Raw genomic sequence first — 14,463 nt, forward strand, 5'->3', positions numbered from 1 at the left:
TTTCCAAACCTTCACATCCCTCTCAGATTATAAAGCAATACATATCGGAATGCACTTTATCTTTTAATTCCAGTAGCAAAACATAGAAATCAATCTGCCCTACCCACAGGACATCACAGTCATGTATTCCACCAATAACAGAACAAGCTAAAAACAAACCATTCAAGAGAGTTTTCTGTTCTAGCTCTACACTTTAACTGGCAATGAGGAGTGGAAAGGCCTCAGAAAGCTGATTATATTAGACCTGATATTATTCATTCTATGGCATTTTGGAGGATTAACTTCAGTGATGGATGGTTTGTGTGTGTGTGTTTGAATAACCTTTACCTCACACTCCCCACGCACACACACACTGTAAGGGTCTTTGTAGGAACAACGTGTGCCGTCATGCACCATTCTCTTCATGGGCACCACGTCTCCGGTCTCTTTTGACTGGCAGTATAGTTGACATCTCTCGTCAGCTGTCCAAAAAAAAAAGCAAAAAAAAAAAAAAAAACAGACCACAGACAAATTCATACAATTCATTTTTGTAGCTATTTGTATGCGAGGTGCAGTTTTAGCACACATACAGTTTTGTATGGTTGCACAGACACTGAAATTAATAATAAGCATTAAAGTTGCAGTAAGCGATTTCTGAGAAAGGCTGTTGATATTTGAAATCACCACAACACGCCCCCTACCCAAAATGACCACACCCCTATCTTGATAGCTCCACCCTCAAATTCACAAACACAAACACAGGCACCTCCCCCATCATGAGTGGACACACCCCTTACTGCTGATTGGCTACAGGTGTGTTTTGGTGTTTGGCCCGATCCACTTTCAACAGCGTTTCTCAGAAATCTTTTATAAATATGCCTTAGAAAAAAAACGTTACTTGTGCGCATCTTGTGACGAAACAATGGCACTGAGATATTTTAAGATATGCCAGTCAGTGCATGTTGCTTTCTGTTAAAACAGGTTAAAACAACCAGGGGATAGTGTGTTTTGAAGGATTCTGTCACTTTACTCAAGCTGACACTTTATAATTTTAAAATAAATCAAATGTATTATTTTGCATACATTTTTGTTTAAAACATCTGTATATGACACCGTATAACTGTGACTGTACAATGTTAATAAAAAAAATAAAAAAATTCCTGGTTTCCAAATAAATATTAAGCAGTATTTCTGCTTAAACATTGATAATAATAAGAAATGTTTCTTGAGCAGCAAATCAGCATATTAGAATGATTTCTGAAGGATCATGTGAGAATGAAGACTGTATGATGCTGACAATTCAGCTTTGTTATCACAGGAATAAATTACATATATTTAATAAGAATACCAGTGATATCGTTGCGGTGTATGTGTCCTAAATGAAGGTGTCTGCTACATGAATAATCATAAATAATAACAACGTTTCTGCAACCACTGCAACACTGTTCATACTATGTACAGAAAGCAAGACTGTTTATTTCTCTCAGCAGTAGAAGAGGACACTGGAGTGGTTATTAGCTGGATAGTACCTGCATTCCTTTTACTTCAGCCCCAGTGGATAACTGGAGATGCCATTGCTGCTTAATCACATTTCCATGTGCCTTTCTTCCAACTGCTGCTGTCCAACGCTTGGCTGATGCCCTTCTCAGTGACTGGACCAAACCTTTGGCGAATGTACCAGCTAAGAGTAACTCTCCAGTTGAGTAACAACCTTATTACTCTTTCTAAATTCTTGTGTTAACGTTTCCAAATAAATACATAAATAATGAGACCATAATCCTGAAGGAGAGAAAAATCCCAGCCAAAAAAAGGTTTGGTTTCGTCCTTTCCATTCAAATTCAAAGAGGATATCCCTGTAACACTTTACAATTAGGTCTAATTTGTTAACATTAGTTAATGCATTGACTAACACAAACTAACAACAAGCAATACATTTTTTTTACAGCATTTAACCTTTGTTAATGTTAGTATACATGTTTGTGCATTAACTAATGTTAACAGATCCAAATTTTGATCTTTAATTTTTTTTACTAGTGTAACCAGTCCTACTGACCTGCCCTGAGTGGGAATCCAACTGTGATTTCCGGCGTGGGCGGCGGGCGCTCTAACGAGGAAGCTAAAGACCACAGCCTCTAGTGTCAGTCGCTATAGCGTTTCTTGAGATCAGGGGAGTGAGGTTTACATGCACAGCTCTTACTGGCCTACGACAGTTACACTAGTAAATGCTGATACTTCATGCTAACTAATGTAATTAACTAATGTTAACAAATAAAACCTTACTGTAAAGTGTTACCGATATCTCAAAATGCAGAAGCGTAAAGTTACTAGAATACAAAAAAAGTGTTTCTAAATGCCACATAATAACTTCCTTGAACACAGATTACAGGGGCGAGGGAAAGCATTTACAGAAAACGTAGCTTTGTGAATATTTAAAAAGCACATTCCTTTGAACGAAAGACGAACATGGACCAAGACACATGGCGAACATCAGGAAGCATTAAAATGAAAAGTATAACATGTGAGTGTGCCAATGTCTTTTTCACCTCCAACAAAAGTGGAAAATGATTTGGGGATTAATAACACTAAATAAATAGCTTTGACTCACGTTCAGGGTGCTCGTAGGGCAGCCAATGGTGTTTGGTGTCTTCATGCTCAAAGTGGGGGTTCCACATCTTGCACTGCTCCTCTCTGAAGTCAGCCAGCTCCTTTGCACACTCCTCCATGTTACAGAGCTGGAACTCATAGTTGTTTCCATAACAAGTGCGCCCCCCATTGGCCGGACTAAAACACAGAACAGGTTTGTTCAAGTCAGCAGACGAGAAAGGTGATGGGACGATCAATCTAAAGACACTCACATTGGGTTGTTACACTCTCGAGTGCGGAACCGTACTCCACCACCACAGGTCCGAGAACAGGAACCGAACTTGGTCCACTGACCCCAGTGGCCATCCTGCCTAAGAATGTCTGGTGTCAGCTTGATACAGTAACCCTTAAAACAGTGCTAGAGAAACAGAGAGAAGAAAAAGTAAAAGATAAATGTGGTATCTGTTATTTTGGTTCTGTGTAATGTACAGTAGAACAGCGGGTCTACAAGTCCAACCTTTCCTGGTGCACACTTGGTCCCGTCGATAGGAGGGCCCTTCTTGGTCTTGCAGAAGAAAGGGTTCTCGGGGTGGCTGCACCACAACTGCTTGCAAGGATCGTAGGTGCTGTACTAAAAGAAACAGTCATGCTCTCATTCATACACGCAGCCTGTGAAAGCTAAAGCTCGTGAGACAAGCTCAGATTACATGGTGGCAGGGAGATAGAAAACTGACAGAGGACTTGTGTTTTTTAAATGGTTTTCAGAGATTTTATGTTGATTTAGTTGTTTACAGGTGAATTCCCTGCTTGCACCTGCATAAACAACGTTAGTTCTTAATATAAGATGATACACATACCCCCTTTCTTTTTTTTTTTTTACTTGTCTAACAGGAAACCATTAATGACAATGGGCAAAAAGTCATACACAAGTAAATGGAAAATACATCTACAAATGAGAAATACATCTAAAGCAACCTTGTTAATAATAATGATTAAAAATACTACAAATTAATAAACAAAATTAATGAAACCTAACTCTGTGTAATGTATTACTTTTTTATTATTATTATAAATTATATAATAACCATACACTCTCAGAAATTCTTTTTATTTTCAAATCTTGTGCCTTTAGGGGCACAACAGTTTGTCACTGGGGAAGTAACCTTAAAGGGACAACTTTGTACCTTATTTACCCATAAAAGTTCATAGTAGTACCTTACATATTACAAAATGGTTAAAGAATGTGTCCCTTGAAGGTTAACTCTTGTACCCCAAGGTAAAATTTTTGAAGAAGAAGAAAAGACCTGAAAACTGTGAAATCAGATGATCATGTTCTCCTGCATTCTCTTTGAGAATGATCCAAATAGCATATTGTACCTCAATGGAACCAAGAACATATAATCATCTGTACAAAGAGTTACATGAGCAATGTCATTTGATTAATCATATTAGAAATAATATAGAAACTTAAAGGGTTAGTTCCCCAAAAATGAAAATTCTGTCATCAATTACCCTCATGTCGTTCCAAACCAGTAAGACTTTCGTTCATCTGCAGAACACAAATGAAGTTCTGTTGATGAAATCTACGAGCTGTCTGTCCCTCCATTAACAGCTACGCAACTAACACTTTCAAGCCCCATTAAGGTAGTTAAATTAATCCATGTGACTCAAGTGGTTAAACCTCAATTCTATGAAGTGACGCAAGTGCTGGTAAACACAATGTACTACTTTAATTACAAAATATTAATCTACAACTCGTGCTCTTGTGTCAACACAACACATGTGTCATGGTGCTCTCATGAGAGCGCGTTGGAGATTCATATTTTGTAAATAAATTATGATTTTTTTTTTTTTTTTTTTAACAAAGCAATTACGTCACTTCATAAAATCACATGATCTCATGGATTACATTTATGATGCCTTTACTACCTTTCCGGGGCTTGAAAGTGGTAGTTATGTAGCTGTCAACGGAGGGACAGAAATATCTCAGATTTTATAAAAAATATCTTCATTTGTGTTCCAAAGATGAACAAAAGTCTTACGGGTTTGCAACGACATGAGGGTGAGAAATTAATGACAGAATTTTTATTTTTGGGTGAACTAACCCTTTACATACTCCTCCTTTATTTTATCTCATGGCTTTTCACAGTTTGAAACTTAAAAAAAGAAAACTATAGCCTACATGTATTTATTTGATGGTTTAAATGAAAACAAACATCGCACATTTTCAGCCTATCTCTTATTATCTTAACTTTTTGGACTTAACTGTATACTGCATTGCCGGATTCACTAACTATAAATCCTAGTAGTTTATGGTTGGATGTGGAGTCAGATGGCATGTCAGGTTGGTTGGTGTGATAAAGTTTCTGTTTCACTCACCGCAGTGCACATCATGTAGCCCATGCCAAAGTCAAAGCGGCACTGTTCGTTCATAGAGTAATGCAGACCAGGCAGCTGGGGCAGAGTTGGCCACTCATGATCAAAAGGGTCGTCGCGAAGACAGTCATATGTACTGGATAAGTAACAGCACTATTTTAGGATTTACAGTCAATGAACCGGGTGAATATGTACATATACTACAAATTAGGAAGCTACAAAAACAGTTACTCACTTGAGGTATCGCCTGAGCTCCTGTTGACTGCATAGGGACCAGTGAAAGCGGTGGAAGGCTGCTTGAACCAGAGGAGCCATGATACTGCCCATGGGAACCTCATCCCCGCACTCATTCGCCTGGCCGTCATGCTCCATCCCCAGTCTGAATATAACAAACGAATATTACTCTCTCAGTCATCTTTTGTACTTAAAGGAAACATGGGTGAGAGAATGTAAATATGTAATACATACTATATTATGTATATTAGGATATATTATATCTAATTAATAAGGATGCACCGATTCTGTCATGTTCGGTTTAAGTTAAGTTTCATTTTCATGGACTGTTAGTTTGTTTCTCTTCAGTAACCTGTTTCCTGTGCTCCTTTGTTCCGTTTTCCCAGCCAGTCATTAGTTTCTATGGAGACTCATTCAATCAGCACATCTGTTCGCCATTGAGCTTATTATCTTTGTATATTTAAGCTCCTCTTTGTTTTCAGTTCTTTGTCTGGTATTGTCTTGCCTGAATACCTGTGGATTATCAGAGTTTGTTTAATTGAATAAATACTTTTGTTTTGGAATCTTTATCATCTTAATCGGACCTAAAGCATTACAGATGCCAGTTTTTCCAGAACGAGTACAAACCCAATATTTTGGTACTTGCTGATACTGATACCTGTATTTTCAATGCATTTGTAATTTTAAAATATGGGGTAGAGAAACCAACAGAATTGAAATCATATTAGTTCATTAAATTCGTTTAGTAAATATATATGTCTGTTAGAATGTGTTGTACAAGTTTCTGTTATTTTTACTGTTCATACCATTTATACATGATGTTTACCTGTAATCATGTAGGGAACCACCCATTATACATAAATCAAGCTCTCACGTCTATGCTACTGCGTGAAAATATTGAATTTATGTTTAATATTCTATTAATTAAATACATTTACTTCATAGACTGTTGAAGTTCTGTTGGCTGTTTCTTTGTCAGGACATGTCATCTTGGTTTTTGGTATAGGAACATTTTAATGAGAACGAGTACGAGTGCTTGAGCGCAGAATCGGCCTGATACAAGTATCAGTAATTGTGGCACTTTCTAGTTTTATTGCTAATTTTTGTGCAATATAAATACTGCTCTGATTAAAAAAATAAAATAGTCTGATATTCAAAGATATTGCCTTTAGCAATTCCTTAGTAAATTAGTACCATGCATGATTCATTTAAATACTTTCCTGCCATAAACTCTGCATCTGAAAGGGAAACTCCTACAAATGCATATGCAATAAGGTCAGCCACACACACAAAAAAAACTGTGTCCATACCTTTTCAGCACAATTTTTTCATTGCGTGGCTTTAGTAAATCCTGACAGTAGTTTTTTATGCAAAAAGAGGGTTTGCGCTGGCACAAGCTATTAGTAAATCTGGCCCATAGTGGCTTGACTTGAGGACTTGACTGTAGTTCAACTACTTTAAATTAGGAGTATCTTGAGGCTTAACACTTTCATATTAGCTTCTCCAACATTGGTCAGTGGTGGCAAATTATGGTGGAAGTTCTGATCAAGTTTTTCTCACACATGTCCTGTCTCATGGGCCACAACAAAAGCAGAGGAGAAGCCATCCTCGTGGTTCAGAGTGCAACTTCTCACAGGGTGACACATTCCTGTCACAGGAGCATAACCTGCAAAGAAAGGGAAGATAAAAGTCAGAGTAGAAAAGTATTTGCATAGTCACATATCTCAACAGTCTGTTGTTTATGCTGCCTCAAATCGACAAGTCTTGCTGAAAATAACTTTGTGTAACTCTCCTCTTTACATGAATTTTAGCTGAATTTTAGATGCTAGAGTTGTCAAAAAGTACCGACTTCGGTACCAAGTCTGTACTGAAATTTAAAAATGTGACGATACCAGCATTTCCCTCTAGCATTTTGAGCGCTGTTGAACAGATTCTTAAACACCTCTGATTGGCCATTGTGTTGATGCGCTCAACATGTATGTCTGTGATTGCCTACAGTGATCAACAATGACATCTTTGCCGCTCTTCACCGAGCGCTTACATAGATACACAAGGCCCACTTTGAAAACTCTAGCACATGCATCATGTTATGTTTTCATAAAAGTATTACCCTGCATGCCAGTGGGCCCAAACTCCTGCCTGGTGAGGAAAATGGCATGATCGTGGTATTCTGCATCATTCTTGTCCTCTTTCTGCTGCAGGAAGGCCCAGCGACAGACGTTCTCCAGACTCTGAGAGGCGTTGCCCAGCTCAATCAAACCCATGGACTGACAAAGCCAACACAAATCACAGGTTCATACACTTCCACTTTGTTAACCAGGGATGTCGCTAGACCCTTTTTACTGGGCCATGAGTCCCATTAAAATATTATGATAAATCCTGTCAATGTACAGACCTGAGAATTATTTTCCCTGATAATATTTTAGCAATCATGTTGTGTGTTTTCTATCAGTTGTGCAGAATCACAGATGAGAATGGCAAATTTGTGAATTAATCACACTTTTGATCTGTCAAATGGGTTTGCAAAAAGGTCTGAAATTGTTCAGCGGTTTCTTACAGTGTAACAGGATATTTTATATAAAACAGAAAACAAAATTTGGGGTTCAATTACCAGATTTCAATTTAGTTTCAGAATTAAGTTTCTGTCTTAGAATACAAGAGACAATTCGAAAACAAATCAATCAAAGTCTTTCGTAGACGTCAAAAGCATGCAGTGAACTTCAACACCACTTTGACTGAACCTAAAAGAATTAAACTTATGTTTTCAGTTTTCGCAAAACAAATTTTTAGTGTACACATTTTTCACATTTTAAGCTTTAAAAGATTCTTAGGCATTCAGGCCATTGTTAATGTGTCCAGGCTCCAGACATAAATCCAAAAGTCTAACTTTAAAACGATCTTCTTCAGCTACAGCGGTGAGACTTTGCTTTGGATTGCGATAACAGGATATACTTCAAAACAGTCTCTGTTGGAAAGTTGAGTACACTAGATTATCATATTTTTCATAGTTAAGATATTTTCATACTTTGAAGTGGTGTTGATACAACCAAAGTCATCCAAAATAGTTTCAGAAGGGAGCTGGCTGATGCCGTCTTACCTTGGAGGAGCAGAGCATCATGATTCTAACCAGGACAACATTAATATTGGCACCCAGGGAGCTGTCCTGATAAATCTCATTCACCTGTGGAACGATTCATAAGAAAAACATAAAGGATAAACAAGAAGAAAGGTAACACAAACACAGCCTTAATAGAGACAGCCTAGATGTGATGCATGGATGTGTAATTCGTCTGGGCAATAACACGGATGCCAAAATTATGTAGGCAAGAAAAACTGTCACAGAGCCAGAGGCAATTTGAGAAGTTGAGAGTTTACTGCCTGTGAGCTGAAAAATGCACAGCCTTACAGTCACCTTGAGAAGGTTTTAAAGGTGAACCCTGAACCCTGAGTCATCATTTACTAGTGCCTTGACATGTGTTTACATGTGTCTATTGTACATGTTCATTCAGATCTTTCAGGCAGAGATTTTTAAATGGAAAAAAATATATATTTCTAGGTTAAAATTTGTAAGTAAAAAGTATATATAAAAGTGACGTCCTGGGACCCTCAAGGTACCTCAGAGGAAAAAAGTGTTAAAAATGTATAAAAATGCTTATTACAAAAGTTTATTAAAAACAAATGTAAGAGAATTGAACAAGGAGGGGTACAGTGTTATCGCAAAGTAAGAAAGAGAAAGAAAAACACCCCTGCATATCTGCATCCCTTCATAAAAGAACATAGATTTAAGATCTCCAGTTCAATTTCAGCATTACATGGGCCTAAAGAAGAGAAACAGTTTCACCATGCTCACAACTGACTTCTCTCCACTCATTTACACAATGCCCTGGGGGAACCTGGGAAGAAATCTGTAAGGAGGCGCTCAGCTCTGGCTAAATGACCAGGGTGTGTAAGAAAGAAAACGAATGAAGCACTAAACCACACACACAGACTCATACAAAAAAGACACTGACAGATGGATGACAGCTTGACTAGAGGCTGTTTAAAAATCTGAGCCTGATTATGGAGAGCAGACACTGAGCTAGCTATAGTTTCCACTAGAACGCTTCAACCTCTCACTAGAATGCATACAGATACAATTAGATGCCTACTCCTTATAACATCACTTGTTTTTCAATGAAACTAAACTTTATATGAGTGTGTGTTCACATAATCACAGATGGCTCCGGAAAAGACTGTTACTGTAACAAGAAGAAGATAATGTAAAGAAAATAATAATTTTTATACAAATCCTTTGATATTTTAGTCACCACGAAATCAAAATTGGCATTACTTTTTTTATGGAATATTGCAGTATTTATTATGAATGATTTATCTTCTCTTCTCTGATGATGTGTTTACTGGCGCAAGGCCGGGACAACCTGTCACTCACATGACATGACATCACAGCAATAGCAAACCACGACCATCCAATCAATTCCCCAACATTTTTTTCTTGTTTGAAAAGCCATTTCACTGGATATACACTCACCTAAAGGATTATTAGGAACACCATACTAATACTGTGTTTGACCCCCTTTCGCCTTCAGAACTGCCTTAATTCTACGTGGCATTGATTCAACAAGGTGCTGAAAGCATTCTTTAGAAATGTTGGCCCATATTGATAGGATAGCATCTTGCAGTTGATGGAGATTTGTGGGATGCACATCCAGGGCACGAAGCTCCCGTTCCACCACATCCTAAAGATGCTCTATTGGGTTGAGATCTGGTGACTGTGGGGGCCATTTTAGTACAGTGAACTCATTGTCATGTTCAAGAAACCAATTTGAAATGATTCGAGCTTTGTGACATGGTGCATTATCCTGCTGGAAGTAGCCATCAGAGGATGGGTACATGCTGGTCATAAAGGGACGGACATGGTCAGAAACAATGCTAAGGTAGGCCGTGGCATTTAAACGATGCCCAATTGGCACTAAGGGGCCTAAAGTGTGCCAAGAAAACATCCCCCACACCTTTACACCACCACCACCAGCCTGCACAGTGGTAACAAGGCATGATGGATCCATGTTCTCATTCTGTTTACGCCAAATTCTGACTCTACCATCTGAATGTCTCAACAGAAATCGAGACTCATCAGACCAGGCAACATTTTTCCAGTCTTCAACTGTCCAATTTTGGTGAGCTTGTGCAAATTATAGCCTCTTTTTCCTATTTGTAGTGGAGATGAGTGGTACCCGGTGGGGTCTTCTGCTGTTGTAGCCCATCCGCCTCAAGGTTGTGCGTGTTGTGGCTTCACAAATGCTTTGCTGCATACCTCGGTTTGTAACGAGTGGTTATTTCAGTCAAAGTTGCTCTTCTATCAGCTTGAATCAGTCGGCCCATTCTCCTCTGACCTCTAGCATCAACAAGGCATTTTCGCCCACAGGACTGCCGCATACTGGATGTTTTTCCCTTTTCACACCATTCTTTGTAAACCCTAGAAATGGTTGTGCGTGAAAATCCCAGTAACTGAGCAGATTGTGAAATACTCAGACCGGCCCGTCTGGCACCAACAACCATGCCACGCTCAAAATTGCTTAAATCACCTTTCTTTCCCATTCTGAAATTCAGTTTGGAGTTCAGGAGATTGTCTTGACCAGGACCACACCCCTAAATGCATTGAAGCAACTGCCATGTGATTGGTTGATTAGATCATTGCATTAATGAGAAATTGAACAGGTGTTCCTAATAATCCTTTAGGTGAATGTATGTCACAATAGGGAAAAAAACAATATATCAATTTATTGATATATTGAAAAACTCCTAGTTTCAACTCCTAGTTTTTTCAATATAATAACTCCTGTTTTAGGGTACTTTACACAACAACGATGTACTAAAAATGGGGAAAAAATTCCTTCGCATTTATTTATTTATTTATTTATTTTTTTTTTTGCGTACAAAAGACAATTTTGTCAAAATGACTAATGCTGCGAAAATGACAAAATTTGTGAAAACAGTGACTAAAAGTGCTGTATTATACATGCCAGGCCAGGCCAGGTCACTTTGTAAAGAAAAACTATAGACTGCCTATAGACTGAACACGTAATACACATGTGCACAACGTCACCCTTTTCACATATTTGTATCGATTATCGCAGTAACGATTTGTATCGAGTATCGATTTCAAAAACGTGCACTGCTTTCAACACTTTGCATTTTCAGGCCCCAAAATGCCATTGTCGTGTAAATGACGGCCAAAACGTTTTTAGGTGAAAGAAAAAAGGAAACCATGGTAAACGACTAGTGCACATGGTAAACGGTTTTGGCTTGCTGTGTATAGAGGGGTTCGGAAAGGATATTCTACTTGAACTCCGATTTGGCCCCCCTGGAGAAGGGGAGGAGGAGGGATGCCAAAAGAACTGAAGACAGGGTAAGAAGCTGCTTTAATATCCTGCCATTAATTTGAAGATTAGGGTGTACTCCTCTTGAAATTATGTTATTAAGTTCACTTGATATTACATAAAATATTTAATTTTATATTATAAAAAAAAATCATTATTATATATTTATAATGAGAGAAATAAAATATGTTTCCTTGTTGTTAAAGTAACAATTCATTATTGTTGCTAAGCATATCAGTCTCTAAGAAACAGTGGCAAGTAACCTTGTTCCCACCTGAAACCATGTGTCTAGGCACTCAGTATTGACAGCTATGTAACCCGGCACATTAATGACTATTATCAGCACATACTCTCTTGTTTGTATTCTCTTTTCTCCCACACACACACACACACACACACACACACACACACACACACACACACACACACACACACACACACACACACACACACACACACACACACACCATACTAATCACCTTAGCAGCAAGTCTCTCATTAGAGCTGGCTGTCTCTGGCCCTCTCCAGGACCCTGTCAGGATTTTATTAGTCCAGATCTCAGCTTGTCTTTAGCAGGTAGCTAATTGACGTGTAAGAGGCCAAAGTTCCAGAAAATCATTAGGACTTAATTAATAATGCAGCAAGGTATACCATCGGAGCTTGTCTTCTGCTTAGCCACGGAACAAAATTGAAGTGTAAATGAGAGAACTATGAGCGTGGAGGAACACTGCAATATAAGTTGCAAGACCTTTGGAACTGGTAGTCACTTTTATAAACATACTTTACACAAGCACAAACGTTTCTAGCTATGCAAATTCGATTTTGTATGTTTTTGCGTTTCAAAATGTCAGACCGCAGTTCATAACGCTAAGCAAATATGCATTGCATTTTGTACATTTCCACAAGGGGCACTATAACAGACACTAAAAGTTTGTGTTAAAGGGGTCATATAATGCCATTTTTGTACAAGTTAACATGATTCTTTAGGGTCTAAATTAAAAGTTTGTAATATACTTTAATTAAAAATTCTCATTAGTATTGCAAGAAAACACTAATTTTACCTGGTCAAAAACAGCTCTGTTTTCAGCACGCCATTTAAGTGCATGTGTCTTTAAATGATAATGAGCTTTGCTCACCCCGCTCCTCTGTTCTGTGGGGCGTTTTGTGGAGTGTTGCCTTGACAACAGTCGAGGGTATATTTTGGAGAAAGAATGGCAGCAACCGTGCAACCGTATTAATTTGAACTTGAGTCGGACCCGGAACAAGATGACGGCCCCAAAGAAGTTCGACAATTAAGGCTCGGACAGTTTCTGAATGGTTGGTTAACGTAATGTCACTTTGATCTATCTTTGTATGTACTGGCAGGGTAGAGTAGTGAGATTCGAACGCTATGTGTTTACTGATGTATACGTTAGTTCATTAACAGATTGATGTTACAGCTAATGGTCATGAAAAACTTTTTACTTTAGCTTTATACTGACCCTCGTTTATAAAGCAGTCTGGTGAGAAATGATTCGCTCAAACATGAAAGCATTGCCGTTGATCGTGGGTAATATTCCCTTCGAAAACAAAACTCAGCCAAGGCGTCTTCAGCGGTTCTGATTTAGGAACATCAAAATGACTGCTGTGTTCCTTATTACACCCAAGAACTGAACACCACAAGCGCTTAGACGGCATTCTGCTCCAGCGTATCAACAATGGCAGACTATGATGATAGCTCGCTCAGGGCGGGTCTGTGTTGAAACGCTGCTGTCAATTAACAATCGTGGGAGGGGCGTCCGACCGTGTGACGTCACACGGTCAGACGGCTCGATTTGAGATAACATATAAAGAGATAAAAAAAAAAAAAAACACTGGATGGATTTTTATCATTATATGATGGTTGTGTACAGGCACTGCCAACACACATTTCAGTACAATCAACTTGTAAAAGTGCATGTACCATTATATGACCCCTTTAAGTATCTTCAAATTGATTACGGGACACTGGATCTGGGGTTTTCTTTGCACACTACCATAAAGCCAAAACAAAACTAAAATGAAAAAGAAAAAGGAGGGAAAGACAGAAAATGTTTAGTTATGCAGGTTTGACGGCCAGTTCATTGCAAGTCTGGTCTTGTCGAGGATCTCAAGTACATCAATCTTTCAGGTAGGAAACTCTGTCAGGGATGTGGATGTAATTTCTTGACTTAGAGCAGTTGTCAGGGAAAAAGCATTCAAGCATTGTGTACAGTAATGCTAATTTCCCTCTTTGAGTTTAATATAATCATTGTTGGATATAACAATGATACTGTCTGCAAAGTGACATTGTGGGAGATTTTTGGTTTACACAAGACACAGAACCTAAAAGTTCCTAAGGTACTCGTCATTTAGCAGACAAATACTTAAGCAAAAGCCCTTTAGCTAACGCCTTTTATACAAAGTAACTTAAAGTAGAAGAACTCTTTCTCTGAACTCTTAAAGGAATAGTTCACCCAAAACTGAAAGTTGTCATCCTTTACACACCCTCAAGTTGTTGATGTTCTTTATTTTGTTACCCTCAATTTCTTTCCTTTGTTGAACATAAAAAGAAAATATTTTGAAGAATGTTGGTAACCAAACAGTTGATGGACCCCGTTGACGTCCATTGTATTTTTTTCCATACTATGGAAGTCAATGGGGCCCATATTCTTCAAAAATATATTTTGTGTTCAGCAGAAGAAAGAAACTCATTCAGGTTTGGAAAAACTTAAAGGAGAACTCCGGTCAATTTTAACATTGAGCTCATTTTTTTGTACATTTGGAAAGATATGTATAAAAATGATGTTATTTAAGCCAGCGCAAATACCTTTGTTTACATCCTGTTTTTCGGTTGAAGTCCAAAGTAGTCGATTGCCGAGTTCACGCGCGTGATCATAGGTATTAAACCTATGCG

The 14,463-nt window shown here is 38.3% G+C and overlaps 1 protein-coding gene and 1 long non-coding RNA gene across 2 annotated transcripts in view; one reads left to right on the plus strand and one right to left on the minus strand.

The window, feature by feature from the left end:
* Positions 1-7,431, plus strand: part of LOC307144857 — a 66,812-nt gene extending 59,381 nt beyond the window's left edge. Inside the window, exon 2 of the long non-coding RNA XR_013818838.1 lies at positions 7,374-7,431. This is a non-coding gene — a long non-coding RNA (uncharacterized lncRNA). The remainder of the gene's footprint in view (positions 1-7,373) is intronic.
* adamts2a (ADAM metallopeptidase with thrombospondin type 1 motif, 2a) overlaps positions 1-14,463 on the minus strand; it is an 83,545-nt gene that overhangs the window by 14,645 nt on the left and 54,437 nt on the right. The window contains exons 5-13 of the mRNA XM_079847498.1: positions 8,270-8,353; positions 7,283-7,439; positions 6,733-6,838; positions 5,174-5,317; positions 4,942-5,074; positions 3,080-3,193; positions 2,835-2,980; positions 2,585-2,760; positions 328-461 (exon numbers count right to left, since the gene is read on the minus strand). Coding sequence (XP_079703624.1) covers positions 328-461; positions 2,585-2,760; positions 2,835-2,980; positions 3,080-3,193; positions 4,942-5,074; positions 5,174-5,317; positions 6,733-6,838; positions 7,283-7,439; positions 8,270-8,353 — 1,194 coding nt within the window. The remainder of the gene's footprint in view (positions 1-327; positions 462-2,584; positions 2,761-2,834; positions 2,981-3,079; positions 3,194-4,941; positions 5,075-5,173; positions 5,318-6,732; positions 6,839-7,282; positions 7,440-8,269; positions 8,354-14,463) is intronic.

The sequence above is a fragment of the Squalius cephalus genome, assembly GCF_949319135.1.
Source record: "Squalius cephalus genome assembly, chromosome: 17".
NCBI lineage: Eukaryota > Metazoa > Chordata > Actinopteri > Cypriniformes > Leuciscidae > Squalius > Squalius cephalus.